This window comes from Balaenoptera borealis (genome assembly GCF_965194805.1).
Source record: "Balaenoptera borealis genome assembly, chromosome: 6".
NCBI lineage: Eukaryota > Metazoa > Chordata > Mammalia > Artiodactyla > Balaenopteridae > Balaenoptera > Balaenoptera borealis.
Genome location: NC_138863.1, coordinates 91,291,942 through 91,314,478, shown reverse-complemented (window position 1 = coordinate 91,314,478; position 22,537 = coordinate 91,291,942). Strand labels below are relative to the sequence as shown.

The following is a 22,537-nucleotide window of genomic DNA, read 5'->3' as shown; positions in this document are numbered from 1 at the left end:
TTTACCTATATGAATTGTTGAGATGATCAGGTAACCTCAGCATTAAATATATTTCAGTAGGTTACTGTAGACAGATGAGTGTCTTGGAAACACAATAACTTCCTTAACTGCTACTAAGGTAGCTTTACTCTTTTTATAGAAAATGTGTAAAATTTCTTGGCAAGATTTACAAACTAATTATATATTATGCTGTGTCAGAAGAATAATTGAAATATGGCCCCAGAGACTACATTGTGCAAATATAGTGCATCTTATTTTCACTTAGACAAGTTAAATGAACTGTATAATGAATTTGTTATGAATACAATTATTTGGTTGGTAAAGCGCATACCACAAGTGTCTTGAGCAGAGCTTATCATTAAATAATTTGATAAAAATATATACTAAAGCATTTGTTGCCAATAGATAAGATACTCTAAGTAGTATTCTAAATAATTGTAGGTTATGTTATTTAAGCATTCTTAACGTAGAATCTTTTCAGAATTTTAGCAGTTATCTTAAATTTCAGCATGTTAATTTTTTTTAATCACATAATCTTAGAATTTAAAGGACCCTAAAGGCTGTGTAATCCAGTTAAGAAAAAAAACTACTGCAGCTAAAAGTCTTTTTGTGAATAAGCATTTTAAGAAAATATTTCTTTTTTTAGAATTGAAATATTGTTTACTAAGTATATTTCCCTAAGTATATTTTATTGGAAACTAGACAACCAAAAAGTTCAGAATGAAGGCTGAAATTAAGATTTTTTTTTGATACATGTTTTTGAAGTATACTTTTTACTCACACGCTAAATTAAATTATACAAGCTAGTGACCTCCTAAAAATCAAACCCACCATGACATATATTTTAAGTTGACATTGATCAAATTCAGTTTTGGATACTGTAATACATACCTTTACTGATGTAGACCTTTATACCCTGGGCACTGTATTTAACATAGGTGGGCAAAAAGTGCTTTGAACAAACATTCCTTGTGCCCTTTCCCGCTTTCTTCCGTACCTCTCACTGATGCCCTTCCTTCTACAGCATCTCCAGCACTGCTTGCAGAAGAGGAGGAAGCATTGCACTGGCCTACCTAAAGAACTGCCTCCTCCCCTCCCCTGCAAGTGGTGCTGTAGACAGGTAAGGCAGTCTGGTGCTACCCTTTGGTGCAAGACATAAATAATCTTGCAAGCTCCATTCTATGAATCAAATAGCCAGAGGTAGAAATTTTTGGCAGTGTAAACAGTTCTGCCCCTTCTCTCCCAAAGTGATGCAGAAAACAGGAATTGAGGAATAAGTAGGAAAAATAGAAAATTGGTTAGATTGCTTTATCTTTTGGAATCCAACAGATTTTAAATAATCTCATGGTCCAAAGACCCATGCTATTCTATGGTATACAGAAGACTGTAATACAGGTAGAATATACGTAATGAATTGTTCATAAAATTAAATTAATTCATTTAGAAGGACTTTTTTTTCCCTCCTATTTTTCTGTTGCTAAGTTAACCTTTCTATTTTAAAATACTTTTGATAGTGGATGGAAGTTGGGTTTTATTCTCTAAAAATGACAAAATGGAAAATTGACAACCCGATTTCAATCAACTGCATTCTAAAAAAGGATACCTGTCTATGAAAGCCAGAAAGTCTAAGTCCCAGTATTCTAGAAGATGATATGAAATTGGACTACTAGAATTTTCTCACTTCAGAGCCAGTGTAAAGGATGGTTAGGTAGTTGATTAGAGTGGCAAAATTTGTAGTACTATGCACCTTTGGATAGTCTAGCTAGCCTTCAGAATTAGTTTAGAGAATTGAGAGTTTTAAAAATAGGAACCAGTAGTCCCAGATTTCCAGGGAAGTCACAGCTGATTAGAGCCTGCACATGTTCATCTTTAGTCTAAATTATATTCTCAGAGTTGATCCAAAAGCAAATTTGAAAAAGAGCTGTCAAATGAGTTTGAGGTTTTACGTTGTCAGTTTTGAGTATTGTGCATTTGCTGTTTTATTTTGAAAGAACAACAGTTTAACCTCAGGAAAGAATCTCAGCCTTTCTTCTGAATTTTTTACTCTAGGTTCCATTCAGTAAGAATGTTCATTGCCTATATTTGAATATGTACTAGAAAAAACAAAAATTTTACCAATTTCTTAATTATAGGTATCAAAGAAAATAATCATCAGAATTCATTGCATATCAGTTTTAATTAGATCATTAATTTCTGCTCTATAAATAGTCCCTTGAATACTCTTCAGAGTATGAAATGTTAGTTATGTCTTACTTAAAATTTGTGGTTGCTGTTATAATAGTATGTAGATGTGTATGCCAATAATATAAATTCTTCTGAATTGTGATTATATATACAAAGAACAAATATATCATCATCGGTATCTATGCCCGATAATGATGGCTTTATTTTTTGATCCTTTTTTCCTTCTATCACCTGATTTTTGTAAAATTTTTACATTAAATATATTGTTTAGAGTTAAGATAGTTAGACAATAAGTAGAATTTAAGAAATCCTTTCCTAAATTTAAATAATATGGTCACGTTTTCATGACTCCACTGCATACTTTATGCAAGTAATTGAATTGTTCAGTTTAATCTAGTTTCTGCTCTCTAGAAATTTCAAGAGCAGTGTTGATATGAACAAGTAAACACTGTCTTTGTGATCCTAACTAAACCCTGAATATTAATACCAACATTTTTGATTTATGTATTGTTAAGTTATAATGTATGGTGTAACAGAGCAATCAGGTAAGGATTAGTGAAGCTTTTTTTTTCTGTTTTGTAGTTTGTAAAATTTTAGAAACAATTTGAATAATTAAAAACTTAATAGAAGAATCTTTATTCATGAACTTATTTATGTGCACAATGTCTTGGCTCCTATATTTAGAAGAACATCTCAGAAGATTGTTGTGATAAATCCCTTCAGAACCATAATTGCATTAACGTACTACTAATTTTTTTAAAACTCCAAAGAAATACTGTCTAGTACAAAGAATGCTATAAAAAGGGATGTAGGTCTGGTCTTCCTCTGATACTGACTAGCAGTGGATTTAGGACACTTTAGTTACCTTCTCTGGATCTCACTTTTTTCAAATTTTTTTTTAAAAATGAGGTGATTGGATTAGATGATTTCTATGATGTGTGATTCCAAAAGGTTAATAAAAGCAGAAAAACAAAATGGTTAATAAAAATATCCTCCGAAAATAAAGTTTTTCTTTAGAAGTGTCTATTCATTCATATGAGATAGATGTTATTACATCTGGGTGAATGAGGACTAATGAGATTTAATATTCTCCAAACATTTTATATTGGACCATTATAATACTTTCTTAGTAGCATGTTAGTAGTTTGGTCCAATTTATCCATTTCCATTTTATAATTTCTACATAGTTTACTGTATTTGTCCTTATTTATACCTACTTTTAATTAACAAAAGCCTTACGAAATATGTTTTTAAATGAACACAGTCATCTATTGCTGCATAACAAACAACCATAAAACTTAGTAGCTTGAAACAGTAGATAACTAATATAGCACTTTTTGTGAAAGATTGTTCATTGACTCTTGACACATTTGATTTACTAGTTGAGGTAGTATTTTCTTCAATGTATTAAATGTAATATGAAATTCCTGGTAATAGTATATTCCTTTTTTTAAAAAATTAGTGTGCCAAACTTAGTCAGTAGTGTTTTAAGACTTTATTCAGTATGTAGTCATCTTTCATGAGAGATAATTTAATCCATATATATTGGACTCCATATGAAAGCAATGTTGCAGTCATACCAAGTTTTATTTATTGATTATTTCATAGGTAAATAAAAGGTCTGCAAATCGAACTAAATTATATTTATATTGTTCTTACTCTTGATTTTTTTAAATAAAAGATTTCCATGAACATTAATAACTACATTGGTTTTGTGAGAATTCTTATACTTTAAAATTTAAATCAATATTACTAGATATTTAAATCAATTTGTTTAGAGATGAAACATATAGGGACAACACTTAAAATACTTCCCAAATTGCATATTGTAGGCTGTAGTTTTATAAAACATTTTAAAATACTCCAAAAAGTCATAAGTGTGATGCTGTGTTTTTTGAATGTATAATAAACATTAAATGTTGATAGGTCTGTAGTGTGAGGAAATAAAAATTAAAGAAATTTCTTTCTCCTCACAAAAATACCTTCTCCTTGTTTGAATTTGGAATCATATTATGACCGTTTTCTTGTTGAGAAATACTTTTTGTGATTAATAGCTGAGCATTCCAAGGAATCATTAAGCCATTTATTTACATAAAACGTCACTTTAAAATGATCTAGTTCGTTTCAAATTTTTTTCTATATTATTTCTCTCCTTTAAATTGTGTCCTTAAATTCACTTCCCAAGTATTACCATTTTTGATCAGGAGTACATTGAATTTTCTACATGATTTTAATGATAAGTTTAAGTTTAGACTTAGTAGCTTATTATTGATACTAATTTCTAAAAGTGTTTTTTCTTGCTGTCCCTTTTTTATTAGGTGAGTGTGGTCCAAGATTCAGTAAATATATCAGGACATACTAATACAAATACTTTAAAGGTGCCTGAATGTCGACTAGCAGATGATTTAGGTAATCTCTGGGAAAACACAAGATTTACAGATTGCAGTTTTTTCGTGAGAGGACAAGAATTTAAAGCTCATAAATCTGTACTTGCAGGTACTTTCTACTTTTGGTTAATATGGTACCTTTCTTTCATAAATTTGTACATTAAATAATGATGCTTAATCTTGTTACAGCTCGATCCCCAGTTTTTAATGCAATGTTTGAACATGAAATGGAAGAAAGCAAAAAGGTAAACATGGTTTAAAGGGCTAATATTTGTACAAATGTAGAATAGTGGAATGTATATTTTAAAAGCGAAGGTACATTTTCTTATGATTTTAGAAAGAAATAGAAGGATGGGGGAAATATGTTCTATCATAGAAAAATAGATGTAGCTTAATGTGGGTGAATATTCCAAATAACAGCTATTTTGACAGCTATTTGCTACCAGCTATTTCTGGTAGCAAAATAAGTGGGTAGTTGTTATGCAAAAGGATAGCTATCCAAAAGGACTGTACTGGTCCATAACTATTTGAGAGTTCTCCAGTTAAGATGTATATTCCTTCTTTCTAGACTTTGAGTTGATTTTGGAACTTGTTTTCTAGAACAAAAACAATTCCTACATTCTTTTTACCACTATAATAAGAGGATATTTATTGGATTTAATAAAGGACATAAATTATGTCATTATTAGTATGCATGAATTGTAATCAAGATATTACCTATTTGGTTTTCTCAGATATTTCTCTTTCACCTGTCATCTTGAAATGTAGTCATATTAAAGTCCAGAGGTTGATTTTTGCGAGGTGCATTACATATGAGCCTCATTGCTCCAACTAGGCAACTCCTGAGTTTATTTATATGGCTCAGCTTTATTCTCCCTGCAGAACTAGAAGCTGCAAGAAAGTAGCTTCTTTCTTTCCTTTGATTATTGGTCTGGGCAGGTAGTATGATCAGTCTTCTGATCAATGATGTCAAATGTTACTGTCATCAAAGGGTCAGAAAAGTTTGGTATTGTTTAGTGTTAAGTATTTAGCTTCTTTGATCTCAGGAGAGAAACCAAATACAAAGATACAGGAGTAAAAAAGCAACTAGTCCTCTTTGGACTTGAGTATGTCTCAAGTAAAGAGGTGAGGTGCCTGTAGATAATATTACATGCCGTTTTTGTAGGAGAGTTCTGAGGTAGTGGGCTCTGGTATGTTCTCAAATACCTGACCTTGCCTTTGCTTAAAGCTGGGACTAGAACCAGTGGTTATTGGGTCTTAGGCATTGTATTATGACCTAATTCTTTTCAACAACAAAAAAAGTTAATAGCCATCTTCTTCTAAGATAGAGGTCAGAAACTGAATACAGATGTATTTAGTTTGGCCTTACAGATTTTTTTGTTTTTGTTTGAACTCTTTTTAACTGAGAAATTGGGGGTTATATTCCTACATGGTAGTGCTTGACTTGGTGTACTTGTCTTAGACCTACCTGCTTCACTTTGCCTGCTTACTTAGCTTACTGAAGATTTACTTACCTCAATTTTAAAATACACTTTGGGGCTTTTAAGTTACTGTCAGTTTTGCTTTGGTTCATTTGTGTATGTGTGTGTTCTTGAAATATAACTTTTTTTTGTTGTTTTCAATACCAGAATCGAGTGGAAATAAATGATGTAGACCCTGAGGTTTTTAAAGAAATGATGAGATTCATTTACACAGGGAAGGCGCCAAATCTTGACAAAATGGCTGACAACTTGTTGGCAGCTGCAGACAAAGTAAGTAATTAGGTCTTAAAGAGCTGAAAAATGTCCTCAAGCTTGATGTATCTAGAAAACTATCATCAAATGAGAACCCGCAATAACTTGAAATATTGAACTAATTTATACTGTTTGTGGATGGCTCTTGAGAGTATTATGAAATAACACACAGTGGGATAATATAGAAATGAAATTTTTTTAAATCAATAAGACATAAAAATATCTTGAGCCAATTTACAGAAATGGCAGATTAACTGTAGACTCAATAGTTTTGAGTGTATCATTACCCTGTTTTATGAGAACACACACACAATAACATATATAATCTATGGCAATTTTGAGATATTCTTAGTGTTAAGATACAATGCATGACCTTTGTCTAAAAAAGGAAAAAAATATTGGGTATTTTTTTCTAATTTAATCTTGTATTCATAGATTTATTTTTTAATATAAGAGTATAGAGAAAAAAACAATGTTAATTTTATAATGTTCTTTTATAATGGTGATTTCCTGAAGGTAGGGACACTACAAAAATTTCAGGAAATCTCAAAGCCAGTAGTTCTCAATCCTCAAAGCACTAAAGCACTTTGGGAGCTTTCTCCAAAAGGATTAATGTCCATGCCACTTCTGTCTGTGTGTGTGTGTATGTAAGTGTGTGTGTGTATGTATGTATGTATATGTATATATAGTGATAATTATACTCATTTTGAAAAATGTTACCATTGGGAGAAACTGGGCCAAGTGTGTATTACTATCTCAATAAAAATTTAAATGTAAAAATGCCATTATAATAGAATCAAAAATATGAAATACGTAGACATAAATCTGACAAAATATGTTCAAGACCTGTATGCTGAAAATTATAATATACTGCTAATAGAAATTAAGATAGACCTCAATAAATGGGGAGAAAAATCTTGTTCATGGACTGGATATCTTAACATTGTTAAAATTCCAATTCTCCTTTGATTAGTAGAACCAACATGTCACTATCAAAATCCTAGCATGCTTTTGCAGGGGACAAATTGACATGCTGATTTAAAAATTTATATGCAAGTACAAGGACCTAGAATAGTCAGATAACTTTGAAAAAGAATATCAAAGTGGAGGAGTCATAAAGGTTCAGTATTTAAGACAGCATTGTATTGGTGACAAGATAGACAAATAACTCATTGAAGCAGAATATAGAGTACAGAAATAGACTCACATGTATGACTACTTAATTTTTGATAAAAGTGCGAAGATAGTTCAGTGGAGAAAGGATAGTCTTTTCAATAAATGGTGCTATAGGAGTTGGATAGCCTGTGTCCAAAAAGATGAACTGTGGTTGAACTCATTTGAAAAAACTTTGTATGTGAACTTCACGTCATGTACAAAAAGTAACGCAAAATAGATTATAAACCTAAAAATCTTAAACTTCTTACATTAGGCAAAGACTTCTTAGCTATGACACCAAAAACATAATACATAAAAGGAAAAATGATAAATTGGACTTCAATGAAATTTAAAACACCTTTTATTCAAAAGACATAGGAAAATAAAGACTAGCCACAGACTGGGAGAACATATTTGCAAAGCATATATCTGATGAACAACTTTGGGTTTTGTTTCTGTTTTTTGTTTTGATGATGAACAACTTTTGTCCAGAATGTAAATGATTAAGGACTTTTGTATTCAGACTGTATAAAGACCTCTCAAAACTCAATTATAAGTAAACAAAGTTATTTCTAAAAATAAAAATATTTGAACAGATACTTCCTAAAATAGTGTCAGTCAAGTATATCAAAAGATGCTCAACCGCATTAGGGTAGTGTAAATTAAAACCACTGTGAGCTACTTCTATAACTATATTATAATAACTAAAATTACAAAGACCATATCAAGTATGGTCAAGGATATGGAAAAATTAGGACTCTCATATACTGCTAATCGGAATGTAAAATGATACAACCACTTTGAAAGACCATTTGGCAATTTTTTTTAAAGTTTTACACTTACCATATTATTCAGCGAGTTTACTTATAGGTTTCTACTCAAGAGAAAAGAAAGCATATGCCCATACAGTGACTTGTATATGAATGTTTATAGCAGCTTTATTTGTAATGGCTAAAAACTGGAAACACCCAAATGTTCATCAATAGATCAGTGGAATACGATTGAGTAATAAAAAGCGTAGAACTGTTGATACATAGACAACAGCATGCATGAATCTCAAAATAATTATAATGCGTGGAAGCCAGACAAAAACAAATGCAAATTGTATGATTCCATTTATAGAAGACTTCAGAAAATGCAGACTATAGCAGTAGAAAACATATCAGAGGTGTTGCCTGGGGTGGGGTGAGGAAGAAGGGTTACAGAGAGATAGAAGGAAACTTTGGTGAATAATGAAAATGTCCACTGTCTTGATTTAATGATGGTTATATGGCTGTATAAACTTATCAAAGTATACACTTTAAATATGTGCTATTTATTGTATGTCAATTTTACCTCAATAAATTGCCAAGGATGTTCTGATAACATATACTAATAACTAAGTTTTTAATGGTTATGATATGATTTGTTTAGCTTTATAACTCATTTTTCAGAATTAAGTAGTGACAACATGCCGTGTACTGACTGGTGTTTAAAATAGTAGAAAAGAGAAATATACTCATTAAGAGTATTGAGTAATAAGGGGTTTTTAAAGAATAAAACCCTATTTTAAAAATATCCTGTATCTTGCACTTATGCAAATAGAAATTTCTTAAGAAAAATTAGTCTTTCTCTTGAATGCATTAATTCATACTTTCTTTATATTTAAAGTAATTTAAAGACTTTTAAAGTACCCTCAGTTCAATGTGTAATGGGCTTAAACTTCATTTTCTAAGTTACAAATATCGTGTATTTAAAAACTTGCTAGTTTGAGTAAATGTTTAATGTTATGTTTTCCTTTTGGATAGTATGCACTGGAACGGCTGAAGGTCATGTGTGAAGAAGCTTTGTGTAGTAACCTCTCAGTAGAAAATGTTGCTGATACCCTTGTCCTTGCAGATTTGCACAGTGCAGAACAGTTGAAAGCACAAGCCATAGACTTTATTAATAGGTAAGCTATGCTTGTATTTCAGTGGACATGACACCTTCAACAATTTTTCACCGGCCTTTTTCTTAAGTGTGTTTAAATCTTCAATGCAGGTGCAGTGTACTTCGACAGCTTGGGTGTAAAGATGGGAAAAACTGGAACAGCAAGTAAGATGACATCAGTTTCTGACTTAAAGTTGATCTGCATACATGAAATTAAGTGTTTGCATAGCCTTTTGTTCATCTACAATAAGTATGAATCCAGATATTAGTTATATGAAGCAAACTGCCAGTTTAAAAAATAATAATTTGACTACGTAGTGGATTCTTGAGGCTATGCTCCATTGTAGATCAGCTTCTAATGTGAACTGGGATGGACGCTCTAATGTCTTAAGCACGTATGTTCATGTAGTATATAGCTGAGTCCAGGTATTTCAGTTGCTAGAGATCCTGCCCTTGCGCCTTCAGAAAGCATTTCTAAAAAGGTGGGAAATATTTATTTTATCCTATGAGGAAATGTACCCTCCAGATTTGCCTAGAAACTTGACATTTGAATGCTAACCCACTGCTTCTTAAGGTAGCCAGATAACTTGCATCACATGCTATATTAGGCTAACTGCCTACCATTCCAGAAATAGTAGCAATTTGATCTTTCCTTTCCCTGGTAGATTATAATGAGCAGGGTAGTTGTGACATCTTTCTAAGCCTGGATGTTCAGAATATGATGTAATTATTAGAACTTATTATTCCCTTCTTTTTTCTTCTTCACTCATTTTATTTATTTATTTATTTATTTATTTATTTATTTATTTATTTATGGCTGAGTTGGGTCTTTGTTGCTGTTGCCGCACACGGGCTTTCTTTAGTTGCAGCGAGCGGGGGCTACTCTTCGTTGGGGTGTGCAGGCTTCTCATTGCAGTGGCTTCTCTTGTCTTGGAGCACGGGCTCTAGGCGCGCGGGCTTCAGTAGTTGTGGCTCGTGGTCTCTAGAGCGCAGGCTCAGTAGTTGTGGTGCACGGGCTTAGTTGCTCCGCGGCATGTGGGATCTTCCCGGACAAGGGCTCGAACCCGTGTCTCCTGCGTTGGCAGGCGGATTCTTAACCACTGCGCCACCAGGGAAGCCCTTCACTCATTTTTAGAGTGACATTTTTACTCTTTGCAATTATTCAGTATCAGGAGTCAGGAGGTTGAAGAATTTGCATCTGCTTTTGATTAGTTTTTGCCTGTAAACCCTTAAACTCCATTTTTGCAATTTATCAAAAGTTGATATAAGAAAGTAAAAAAAGACAGCATTAGAGACAAGAAAATGAATTTTGATTTATGGCCCCTTGCTTTCATCTGTTTTGATAGATTTGAAGTTGGTTAACTGAATTCTTAACAGTTTGTGAATTCTGTTTTATGAAAGTAAAAATTAGTGGCTATTTTTAAGATATTGGTTATTCTATATATTAGTCAGTGTGTGATAATACATTATCATAGTATGTGATCCTAGAAAAAATCAAATGACTGTATTGTGATTCTTTGTACTTTGCCACTTTCAAGCTCTAGTTTTATTCTGTTAAGAAAATATTTTGCCTTGTATAGCTTTTTCAATGTCAAAAAATATAAGCTTATTTTATATCCCATGTAGAAGCTGTGTTGTACGTAGAGACCTTCAATAGCTATTTGTTGAATTAAATAAATGAAAATGTCAGGTAAATTAAGAAGTATCTGTGTGATTCTAAACGAGTTAAAATTATAAACATGACGACACACTGGTAATTGGATGTTAGGTAAATTTTTTAAAAAATTGTTATTAGCTGCTATTTAGTGAAGCAAACATTTGTGTAGCATCTATTGTGTCTCAAGCACCATGCTGGGGTCCTTCATATAAAAACAATTATGGGGAAAAATCCTGTCCTTGATGAATTGATCTAATGACAGGAACACATCCATGAATATATCATTTTATTATAATATGGTAAGTAATGTGATAAAGAAGGGTATGTGCAGGACACTTGACTAAGGCTGGAGGTTTAGGGATGAAGATAACTGAGCCTTGTCTTAAAACAGGAATAGGAATTAGCAGACTAAGAAGGAAATAACAAGCATTGCAGACAGCATAGCTTGAATCAAAGTATAGACACATGAAGCAATAGTTGATCAATCGTTTGATAGATATTTATGTTTATTATCCAGTAAATTCCCAGGGCACTGTGCTTACTTAGTACAAAGAATTTAATGGTGAACATGACAGATGTTTTCCCTGCCTTCATGGAGTTCATGTTTTAGCAGGAGATGTATAAGAATTAAACAAGTAGTTGAAGTTAAGTGTAATAATAGGTAATGTAGAGCATACCCATCTGAGCATATAGCAAAGGGACCGAACCTAATCTAGGGGTCAGAGAAAGCCCTTTTGAAAAATTATTGTATAAATAAAGACCTGATGAAGAAGAGCGAAGAGGTGGGAAAGTATATCCTGAAAAAGACATTCAGGTGTGCAAAGTTTTGGTGATAAGAAAGAACAGTATGGAGGGTGGGGCATGAGAAGCTGGAGGAAGAAGGCAAAGATCAGATCACGGAAGGCCTTTTAGACATTATTCGAACAGGAATGGGCATACAGTAAAAGGTTTTAACCTAGAGTAGGATATGATCAGGTGTGTGTTTTTAGCAGTCTCTCCACATGCATGGTCATGGGGAGGTTGAGTTGGTGGTGGTAGCTGAGGAGCAAGGTTATATATAGGTAGGCCAGTTGGAAAGTTATTGGAGTATTTCAGGCAAAAGATGAGGGCAAAATTAGACTTGACTGGCGACAGTGCGGCCAGAGGGAAATAAAAGGATATAATATTTTGAATGGACAATCTGTAATACTTGGATATTATTTGGGTGGAGGGTAGGTACAAAGGAGAGAAGACAGGAGACAAGGAAGGATAACTAGATTTGTTGCTTGGGTAATTGTATTTACTCAGAGCATGTTGTACATCAGGTACAATAAACAGTTCAGTATTATTATACAAAGTGCCAGAGCATGGAAGTGGGAGGTAGAAAGCTAGGGGGAAGAACTAGGAAACTTTATTTCTCTTTCTGAAGAACTTGTGTACTGGCAATGGAGAAGAGTAGAGGAGGATGTGTTCATGTTAGTGTTTATGTTACTAAGGCAGCATGGAAGCTGGTTTGAGAGGAGCAAGATAGGAGAGTAGAAGACAAATCAGGAGACTCCCATAATAATTCAAATGTGAGATGATGTGGGCCTTAACTAGGGATTCAGGATACCTTTGGGAATTAAAATAGGGCTTTGATGACTGATTGGAAAGGATGGTGTCTAGGGTGACTCCCAGGTTTCTGACTTGAATCACTGGGTGATGGTGGAAGCATTAGCTGATTGGAAATGAGAGAGGAAGAATTTGGGCCTTGGGAGAAACGTGTTGAGTTCCTTTCCGACAGTCCCAAATTTATGGGTCTCCAGGCACATCCAAGTAAAGAGAACAAGTGGTTGGGAACAACCTTTGTGGGGAGGCCTAGGACTTAGCAAATCATTATTTATCATCACTGAATATGATAGTTAAAATTGTGAATAGTGGATGAGATAAGATGACTAAAGAATGTTAAGGGAGAAGAGTCGAGGGCAAAACTTGGAACTCTAGAGAAAACCTGCAGATAAGAGCCAGGGAAAAGAGCTCTTGAAAGAGCGGGTATAGAAGTGGTAACAGTGGGAGTAGAACTATGCAAACAAGTGTCACACACTTCCAAGAGTAGAATTTCCAGAAAAATTGAACAGTTTCAGTTACAAAAGAAAATACCAGTAAGGTAAAGATGATATTTTAATGAATTCAAATGGTTTGAATACATAGAGAGGCAGACAAAATGTTCCAGAACATGTTGAAATCTGTACATTAAAAAAAAAAAAATTGACAGTGCAGCAATGCATTTTGAAAAGTACTCTTTAGTAAACATCTCTTAATTTTATTTTTCAGCCAAGCAGCAGACATAATGGAAACATCTGGGTGGAAGTCCATGATTCAGTCTCACCCACATTTGGTAGCAGAAGCCTTCCGAGCACTAGCATCTGCACAGTGTCCGCAGTTCGGTATTCCACGAAAACGGCTAAAACAGTCTTGAAATCTTCCATGAACTGTAGAAAAATGGAATTGACTTTCACTCCTCCAGGTCCAGAAGGATTCTAATAACAAAGCATAAGCAAGAGTTGTTTCTGTTGTCTTGTCCACAGAACAGAAGCTGAAAAAGCATATTGCTTGAATTTCAGGTGGATAATTTATGGTTTATTCTTCAGCTTTAAATTAGACTGATTATACTCTAATTCACTTCAAGGCCTTAAATTATCTTCAGTGACTTCTCTTGTTCATATATATACTTTAATTTTTTTATTGTGCCTTGTCATTGTGACCAAGGCTATGCAGGATTGCACTAGCTCCATAATGCAGTAATATTGATAACTGAAGATAATAAGTTTCAAAAGGATCTTCCATTAGTTTGAGAAAGGCAAATGAATATTATAGGGTTTGTCCTATGCTATCTCAAAGTTTAAAACTAGGTTTTCCTTAAAAGAGCACTTGTATTGGAGATTACTGGTGATGTCTCCAGTCTAAGTTCTGTAAATACAGGAGAACCTGCTTACCTTCAAGGTAAGTTATGGCAATACACTGCTTCAATTCTAATTTATTTTTCATTTCAGGGGGCAAATATGCAATGAGTTGGCCCAGATTTTTAGTGAAATTTGTGGTGTTTGTATGTTATCTGTCCAACAAACTAAGAGAAGCATAACAAACCTTTGCTTGTGTTTCTTTGTGAGTTTATCCAAGTTTACAATGATTGAGAACTGATTGAGGTTAAGATTTCAATAAGAAAGCATGTTTTGTGCTGAATTAATTTTTTTTTAATTTATAGTGACCTACATTTATATGAAGAATTCTGTACATGTTAAAAGTAAGGATGACCAAATATAAATTTAATGAGTGGGCCAATTAAGAAGATATATATGCACTTTTAATGTGTAACTTTTTTATACTGAATGGTACTTTTTTTTTTTTTGCTTTTGAGAGAATTGATAAGGTATAATTAATTGTCTTAACTTTTGAAAGAATTTTTAAGACAGATGGAGGCAACTGGGATGTTTGTGATAATAGATAAGGAAGGTATTCTCCATTATAGTTAAATTGGTTTGACTTCCAGATATTCATTATTGAATTCACGCCTGTTTATCACTCTTTGGAGAAGGCACCTGACAGTAAATGAATCCTGGACAGCCTACTCTCCTTCTAAAAGCAATGAACTGCTATTATTTGCAGACTAAAGGAGAGAACCCTTAGAAATATGTCAGGCTACACTCTGAAACCTTTTTTCCTCCCTAGCTTTCTCCTTTCTGTCTCAGTTACTGTACCAACATTGTGGATGATAGTGAAATTCTGCATAATGTGAACAGGATAAACTATTTATAAACTGCTTTTCACAGGCCAGTTCTTTATTATAAATGAATTTTAGCTTTAAACACATACACATCTTCAGTGTTTGATAGCTCTGTTTACAGCGGAAGTCTGCTCTGGTGCATTGTCCTGGTGAAGCAGGAGCAATCAGTGTCAAGTCACTGCATCTGATTTCCTGTGACAGTGGCAGTATGCTTCTTAGGCAAGATTTACATTTGACCACAAGGGAAAAATTTTTTTCACTGGAAAATAAAATGCATATACCTATATATTTACATATATAACTTTATTCTCCAGATTAAAATTTGTATAATTCGTTTATTTAGTTTTTGAATTTAGGACAAAAGGAAAAAGATGAAGCGTGAAGTTTTAAAATAGATTTTATTTTTGTTATCTGTCTGTTAGGTATTTACTGAAGCAATCCTAATATACCAAGAGTGATTCATATTTACATTGAACAAACACTGTCAAATAATCATTTGTTATCCACATCAAACTGGAGTTCAAAAAGATCATATTTTCAGATATCTTCATTTCTTCCTGTGTAGCTTGAGTCTTTGTTGTGTTAACCTAAGTTTGAAATTGGAAGACTCCCTTCGGATAGAAGAAAGATTCTTACGTATGAGTGGATTCCATCCTATGTAAGAGTATTATAAGGAGCAGAAATTCACTTCCTTAACTTCACCATAAGATTGAGCCCTTTAAATTTACAATGTGCAATTTAAAAAAGAAACCACACACACATACACATACACTTTAAGAATTTGAGATTTTGCCAGGGTCTTAGAAGAAAACAAAAATTCATCCCTCAGGCCCTAGAATTTTGTTGTCATATATTAAAAAAATACCGGTGTATTCATTTATGTCAGATGCACACAGGCGCATTCTGAATTAATTCACTGCTTGGATCTACATTTCTAACCATAGTGACTTCAGTAATAACACCTATTTGTAATGAACATTTCAGCTTACCCTTACTTACATACTTACTTTAGTGCTTATTGCAAATCTGAAGGGTTTTATTATAAAGATTTTATTTTTTAGTTTGGTAGCACATTTTGTACCAAAAACGTCCAACACTGTGCTGTAAGAATATCCACATTTGTAGAAATGTCCACTTTTCAGATAATGTAATTCCTACCATTATACTAACAGAATCATATGGTAGTTGATTTATTTTTTTTATTTATTATGTATATTTTTGGTATTGTAGGTTCTTGAGACAATGATACAAAACTGTTAACATATTCTGACGTGAGTGCTCTAATAGCCTTTTTTTTTTTCATTTTTAAACTACAGACATTGTTTCGGTAGGCACAGATTTTGTCCTGAGCAGTGTTGCCTTTTGAACTAAAGCCTGCTCCTGTTTCCCTTTTGTCACCTAAACAGAGCTTTTTCTTAGAAAAGTAGTAACTGGTCTTAAATGTTCCATATTATAAGAGTAACCATTGGAGAACTGTTCTTTAGATTGAGATACAGAAACACTGTATTTGTGCCTTTTTCATTTTTTAATATTAATGTGTATCGGTATTTGGAGCACAAATATGAAGGTGCCATAACATTATGGCCTGCCATTGTTACCTCCTTGAATACTCATGTGTCATTGTCTTGAAATAGTAATTGGAGATTCTTGCATGTATTCCGTGGTCATTTGGGCATGTGTGTGTGCGTGCGTGCGCGCGTGTGTGTGTACATGTATTTGCTTGGACTTGTGTGTGGTATGTTCAAAAGAGTGAATTTCTGAAAATAGGACTCAGTTAAATGTTGAAAGTTTAGGTTAGTTGAAATGTATTCCATTTAAATGTGCTTTATTTGAGGGGACAATTGAGAGGAAATTATAATTCGCAAAAATGTGACCAATTTACTGCATGATGAAATGTGAAAACAGTGCCTTTTAAGGACATCAATTTTAAAATTAAGCTTTAAAATATTAACAAAGATCTCTTAAAAAGTTGTCATGAACATTATTGGTTTATTTTTAAACGAGACCTAAGTTAGAGCTTAAATTGCCAAAAGTATAGTTACTAATTTATTTACCCATTTGTTTTGTGCATAAATTTAAAACCTAAGCAGAATTGTTTATAAAATTGTGGATCATAGATGCTACCCAGTGTTACTAAAATAGAACACTAGGGACTTTGGTAAGTTGTTTTGTTAAAATCCAACTCAAGCTTTTCTCAAAGCCAAGTCTACTTGAAGAGGTGAATTATTCTGAGTTGGATGTTCATGCTCTTTGATGGATAAAATGAAAATATTCAATGTACTCTTGCAAAACAACGTGGGTGGTTGGGTTTTAGTGTTTTTCAGATTATAAAGACAGCACTTTCAACACACATAAGAGTATTTTGCAAACCTCTTTTATACAGATTATGAGCTCTAGTTTATTTAAGTGTTAAATGGAATGATGTAAATTTTAGGTCCAGTTGAACAAATATTGAGTGCCTACCATGCGAGACTTCTTCTTCACTAGGAGTGAAATCACCACGCTGTGTCTTCTGTTTGCAGTATGTGGACTTTACGTTTGAAAAAGAATTCTTGTATTTAAATCTTTTTCTGTTGTTAAGGGTTTATCCTTGTATACTGTAACCCAGTTAATTTTTGCATTCAGTTTTTTAGAATGAAGATATAACTTAAGTGAGTCCCATTTTTGGAAATAAAATTCTGCTGAAATTATTTAAAAATCAGTTCTGGGGGAAATTGATTTTCAAGATTCAAATGTATAAAGACATTTTGAACTTTTCAGCCTCATTTTGAATCAGCTGATGTCAATGATGAGATACATACTTTTTGTATCTTGTTGCTGAAAATATTTTTTGCATTTCAGCACATTGAGTTAAAATAAAGTTGTTACTACTTATTCAGAATTAATTGGTTTATTTTGTGTTTATTTGAAAAATATGAATAATTCTTTTTCAGATTACTGTGATGCTTTACAAAAAGAGCCATGTATTTGATATGGTAACTTTTAGAATTATGCATAGTAATTGTCTTTTCTACATAGGAAAGCTAGTGTTTTTTGGAACCTACTAAAGACTTATTCCTTGACTCTGAGATGTTACATATATATGTACTTTAACATATGCATACCATCAATATTGCGTGACTTATGCTAATGTTATGTAATTTAGATCACCTTTCCCTGGTGCTCCTACCCCGTCTTAATTTCAGCTAATTATTTGCTGCTCTCAAAAAGAGCAAATTTGGGGCAGTGTATTCCTACACCAGCTTAGTAACAGCAACATAATTAGTGCTTAAAAATTACGGCCAAAGTCACAGAAATGCACAGTGAAAAACCTTCCATATACTCAACACACACATACACATGTCCACACACACTGAATTACCCTTAAAGAATAAAAGAAGGGTTGAAGCACTTAAAAAATATTATCTATACAACTATAGTAAGATAGAACAAGGGGTCATATTCTAAACTTTAAATGAACTGTGTATAACCTTCTCCCTTACTCTGCAGCAGCCAGCACCCTTCATACTTCATTTTAGAAAATTGGAATGTTGTGTTTCCTCTGTTCTATCACCTCAGAATCATTTGTTTCTAAGAGAAGGCCAAGACTGGCATTTGCTTTTTGATCACTGTTTTTAAATAGAAGACATTGATAGAGATGTTTACATTATTGCTACCTTCTTATTTTTTGTACCAGGGAGGTTTGCATGGAGATATCTGCAGTGATTAGTGGCAAAAAAGTTTGTCATTCCTGTTAGGAGTGCTTCCTTTCCACCTCTCCCTCATCTCTTGCCCTCCACCCTTAATTCCTTTGTAAAGGATTCAAGTGTAGTCCTGCTTCAGTCTGTGACATCAGAGCCAAACAATTCCTATGGTATCTAATCTTACCCTTTTGTCCAAATTCAAACCAGGCCTTTCGTCCAAATTCAAACCAGGATAAGTGCAAAGAAAGAAAAATTGTGAGATTTAGGAATAACAGTTGCAGCGCGCACACACACAGAGGCAACCAGTGTCCTGAGGACTCTGATATAACTGCCATGGCAGAAGGTTTTTAGAATGTATACTTTATAAATGCCCCCAAAATGTGCAGGTCATTATGAAAATTGGGCAAAAATGAGGAAAAGTGAAAGTGGCATGCAGTTGAAAAAGAGTAGTGAAATTAGATGCATTAAACTTGATAAACCTTCCTGAGGAAGTGACGCTCATCTTAAATTGAGTGGGAGTTAGGCAGTTTAGTGGTGGTATCATCCAACTGATTGTGTGTTGGCAAGGTTCATATGGAACATTTATGGGAGTAAAAACAGGTGTGGCTATATCCCATTGTATAAAGGGAAGAGAAATCTCATGTTGTAAACCAGTTAGCGAAGATCATGATTGTTTAAAGATCTTATTAGAAGAGTCGAACTTAACCTATGAGTGTTGAGTATGTCGTCAACAATCTGTCAATCTTCAGATGGATTGGAGGGGGCTAGAGGAGAGAGGGTAAGGAGACCCTCTTAAGAGGTGAACAATACTAGTGCTTAGTGCTAGGCTAGGAGACCTGGGATGGAGAGATTTGAGAGGAAATTCTGAGAGGGCTTGGAAATTCATATGGTAGAAGGAAGATGGAGGAGTCAAGAGTGACTCCCAGGTTTGATATTTGAGCAGCTGGGTGGAGGATGGTACTGATACATTCACTGATACAGTAATCACAAGAGTAGCAGCAGTTTGTGGAGGAAAAAAAAAAAAGGTTATTTTGATTTGGAGCCTGTTGATCTTAAGGTTCTTATGGGGCATTCTGGTTGGATATGTGAATCTTAAACATGAGAGTGATCTCAGTTATAAAGTCAGGAATCCTTAGTATTCTACAGATGGTAACCAGTGTATGCAGGCTGAGGTGAGAAGGCAGCACAGGGCAGAGACAGGGACGAACAGAGAAAGAGCAGCTTGCAAGAGAAGATGAGTGATCCCAAAGTCAGAACCAGAAGACTGTCCATCCTAGCAGTTGGAGAAGAGAATGCTTCAAGAAAAGGGATGGTTAACAGTGTCAAGTGCTACTGAGCGGTCAAATAGGCAACTAAAATATAAATTCAATTTGTGAGGGAGCAAATGAAAGGAGTCTTTGGAGTGGGGAAAGCAGTAGGATTAGAGTAAGGAAACGGATGCTCTGAGTATAGACCGTGGGATGTCCAGCGAAGATGGCAAGGCAGAAACCGTAGCTGTAAGATGGGGTTTAGGTTCAGTTTCTTACTTTGATTTGTTTTCCTTTATGGTGGGAGAAATGTCAGTATATTAGGATGTCATAATAAGGAGTCAGAAAAATAGAATACAAAAGGGATTACTGATGTCCTAGTCTGAAGAGAAGAGGAGTGGCATCAGATGCCAGACAGAGAGACTGCCCCTGACACATGGGAAGGGGAAATGCATAGGATGCGGAGTCAGATTTATACTTTCTTTTTTTTTTTTTTGGCCTGAAAGTTGGTATACTCGTTTTAGGCCTTTTATTCCTTGTGAAGTCATCTATTCAGAGTAAAAGGGGTGGATGATGGGTTTAGATCAGGAGTCAGCAAACTTACTTTGTAAAGGACTAGGTAGTAAACGTTTTACCCACTCGGCCATGCCATTGTAATGTGAAAGCAGCCATAGACAATATGTAAGCTCACGAGGTGGCTGTGTTCCATTAGAACTATTCACAAAAGCTGGCAGTGGGCTGGATTTAACTCTGGTGCCGTAGTTTGCTGATTTCAGAGATTTGAGAAGGGCAGAGGAGTTTTGGAATAGCAGATGTGAAGAAAAAACATGATGGCCCAGTTGGCAATTGGAGGCCATGACTTTACAGAGGATGAGTTAAGGAGACTCAATGTTTGCATAATTGGTGCAAAAAATAATAATAATAATTGGAATAGAAGCAGTGATTAAAGATACTAATCATTCTCCTTAAAAAAATTAAGAGTTTTAGAAGTAAGAAAATTCATAGTGCTCCAGGTGGAATTCATGAACAGATGTCCAAACCTAGACATACTGGGTGACTTGTAAATTGGAAAGATAAGTAGTGTGAGTATCCAAGCAATAAATAAAAATTTAAAACTCATATTTCTCTGGCCATACTTTTAAGTGAAAAAAAATTGACCCAAAAACTCTTAGCTGTTTAGTGATTCATTTCTAAAGTTAACACAAATTATATAGAGGTAGTATATTAATATAGTACCCAAAGCATAGGGAACATTGATCAAAACTAATCCAAGCATAGGAAGCTGAGGCTTAAAAGGACTGGCAATGAGTATTAAACTGGTAGAGGAAAGACTGACTAATTGTAACGTTGTAAACTTGAATGCAACCCCTCTCCCCAACCTTCCACACTCCCACCTGCCTGCCCCTCCTCCCACCTCAGGATTACACTCAGAGATAGCTGTTGTCCTCCCAGAAGAAGGTCCTCCTTCCCTTCCCTCACGGATGAACCCTGGCTGGTTCACAACTATAAAATGTAAAATGTGAAAGTGATCATCTATTGTAAGTAAAAAGGAAATTAGACAAGAGGAAGGGGGGAACTGGCATTGGAAAACAAAAGTGCAAAATTCTTCCTCTTCCATAAAATGAGAATTTAAAATGTTTTCTCACTGATTTTAAACTTCGAGTTATAAACATTTAAGCATTTTTTTAAAAAATAAGAGGCTCTAACTATCCACTGGTAGAATTTAAAATAGACTGTATATCCTCCAAAGCACAAAATACTGTGTGTGTGGCAAAGTCAGGGGAAAGAATCAACTAGGATACCGAAAAGAGAGAAGGCAACGATAACATTACAAAGATCTAGCAGAACTAGTATGACAAACAGAATAGGTTAAACATATGTACTATCAGAAAAACCTTTTCAGTAATGATCTCTTTTGTGGGTGTGTAATAGACATGCCCTGTTCTGATGGAATTTAATAAAATCAGTAACAATAAAATATAAGCCTGTGAAAGGGGAATAGAGGGTATTGTGTAGCACATCTCAAGAGTAAATTACTGCTAGCCAGGCGTAGAGGAGAGTGTTTATATAAGGGAATAAGTATGGAGGCTCAGGGGTCAGAGGAGTTGGTGATTTTACTGAAATTCAGTAGAGCTCAAAAGTAGTGCTTTTTGTTGATGTGTAATGCCTCTGTGTGTGCAGGTCTTTTTTTTTTTTTTTTTGATGGGAGTAAGAATGAATCCAAGTGAGAGAAATCTGAATATGTGAGTACATAGGACTAAGTCAGGAAAGGCCTTTTAAGCTCTTAGTTGCCCAAATTCACAATTAAGGAAAAAATGGAAACAATTATAAAATAATTACCTCCAGAAGAGGCTTGGAACTAGGTTGACTTTCTTCAAACTTTCTAGGAACTGATAACTCCCATGATATGTGCATTGAAGAAAATACCGAAAAATAAATTTAAGCAATACTTTTAATCAAACTAGTATGAAACCAGATAACCTTAGAAAATTGCAAAAAAAAAAAAAAAAGAAATATATGTAAGACACTAATACATTGTCCTAGAGGTAGCAGTAGCCTAGTAAATGCTGGTTCCTAATCCCTTTCCCCATTTTACTAACAGTATACCCAAAAAGGGAGGCTTACAGACCCATCTCTATTATAAATATGAGTGATAGAATCCTAAATAAAATCCTAATAGGTAGAATTTAGTAATAAAAAGAAAAACCAAGTCACCTAAGGTTGACCTAGGACTCTGAGGATGGTTCAGTATTAGGGTATCAGTTTTGTACCACATCAAAAGGTAAAGTAAAAACCATGATCATCTAGTGGAATTCAGCAAAATTGCACATTTATTTTTTT

The 22,537-nt window shown here is 34.1% G+C and overlaps 1 protein-coding gene across 3 annotated transcripts in view; it reads left to right on the top strand.

Annotated features, from left to right (window-relative positions):
- The window catches only part of SPOPL (speckle type BTB/POZ protein like), a 116,864-nt gene that overhangs the window by 3,553 nt on the left and 90,774 nt on the right, over positions 1–22,537 (top strand). For 2 of the 3 annotated variants that reach the window (XR_014245705.1, XR_014245706.1), the window contains exons 5-10: positions 4,503–4,680; positions 4,761–4,816; positions 6,200–6,322; positions 9,247–9,389; positions 9,479–9,532; positions 13,317–13,606. Coding sequence is in view for 1 of the 3 variants with exons in the window: in XM_082395824.1 (XP_082251950.1) it covers positions 4,503–4,680; positions 4,761–4,816; positions 6,200–6,322; positions 9,247–9,389; positions 9,479–9,532; positions 13,317–13,461 (699 nt within the window). In the remaining 2 variants the exon portion in view is untranslated. Of the gene's footprint in view, positions 1–4,502; positions 4,681–4,760; positions 4,817–6,199; positions 6,323–9,246; positions 9,390–9,478; positions 9,533–13,316; positions 22,220–22,537 lie in introns of those variants that run through there. The other variant, XM_082395824.1, reaches the window with a different exon arrangement.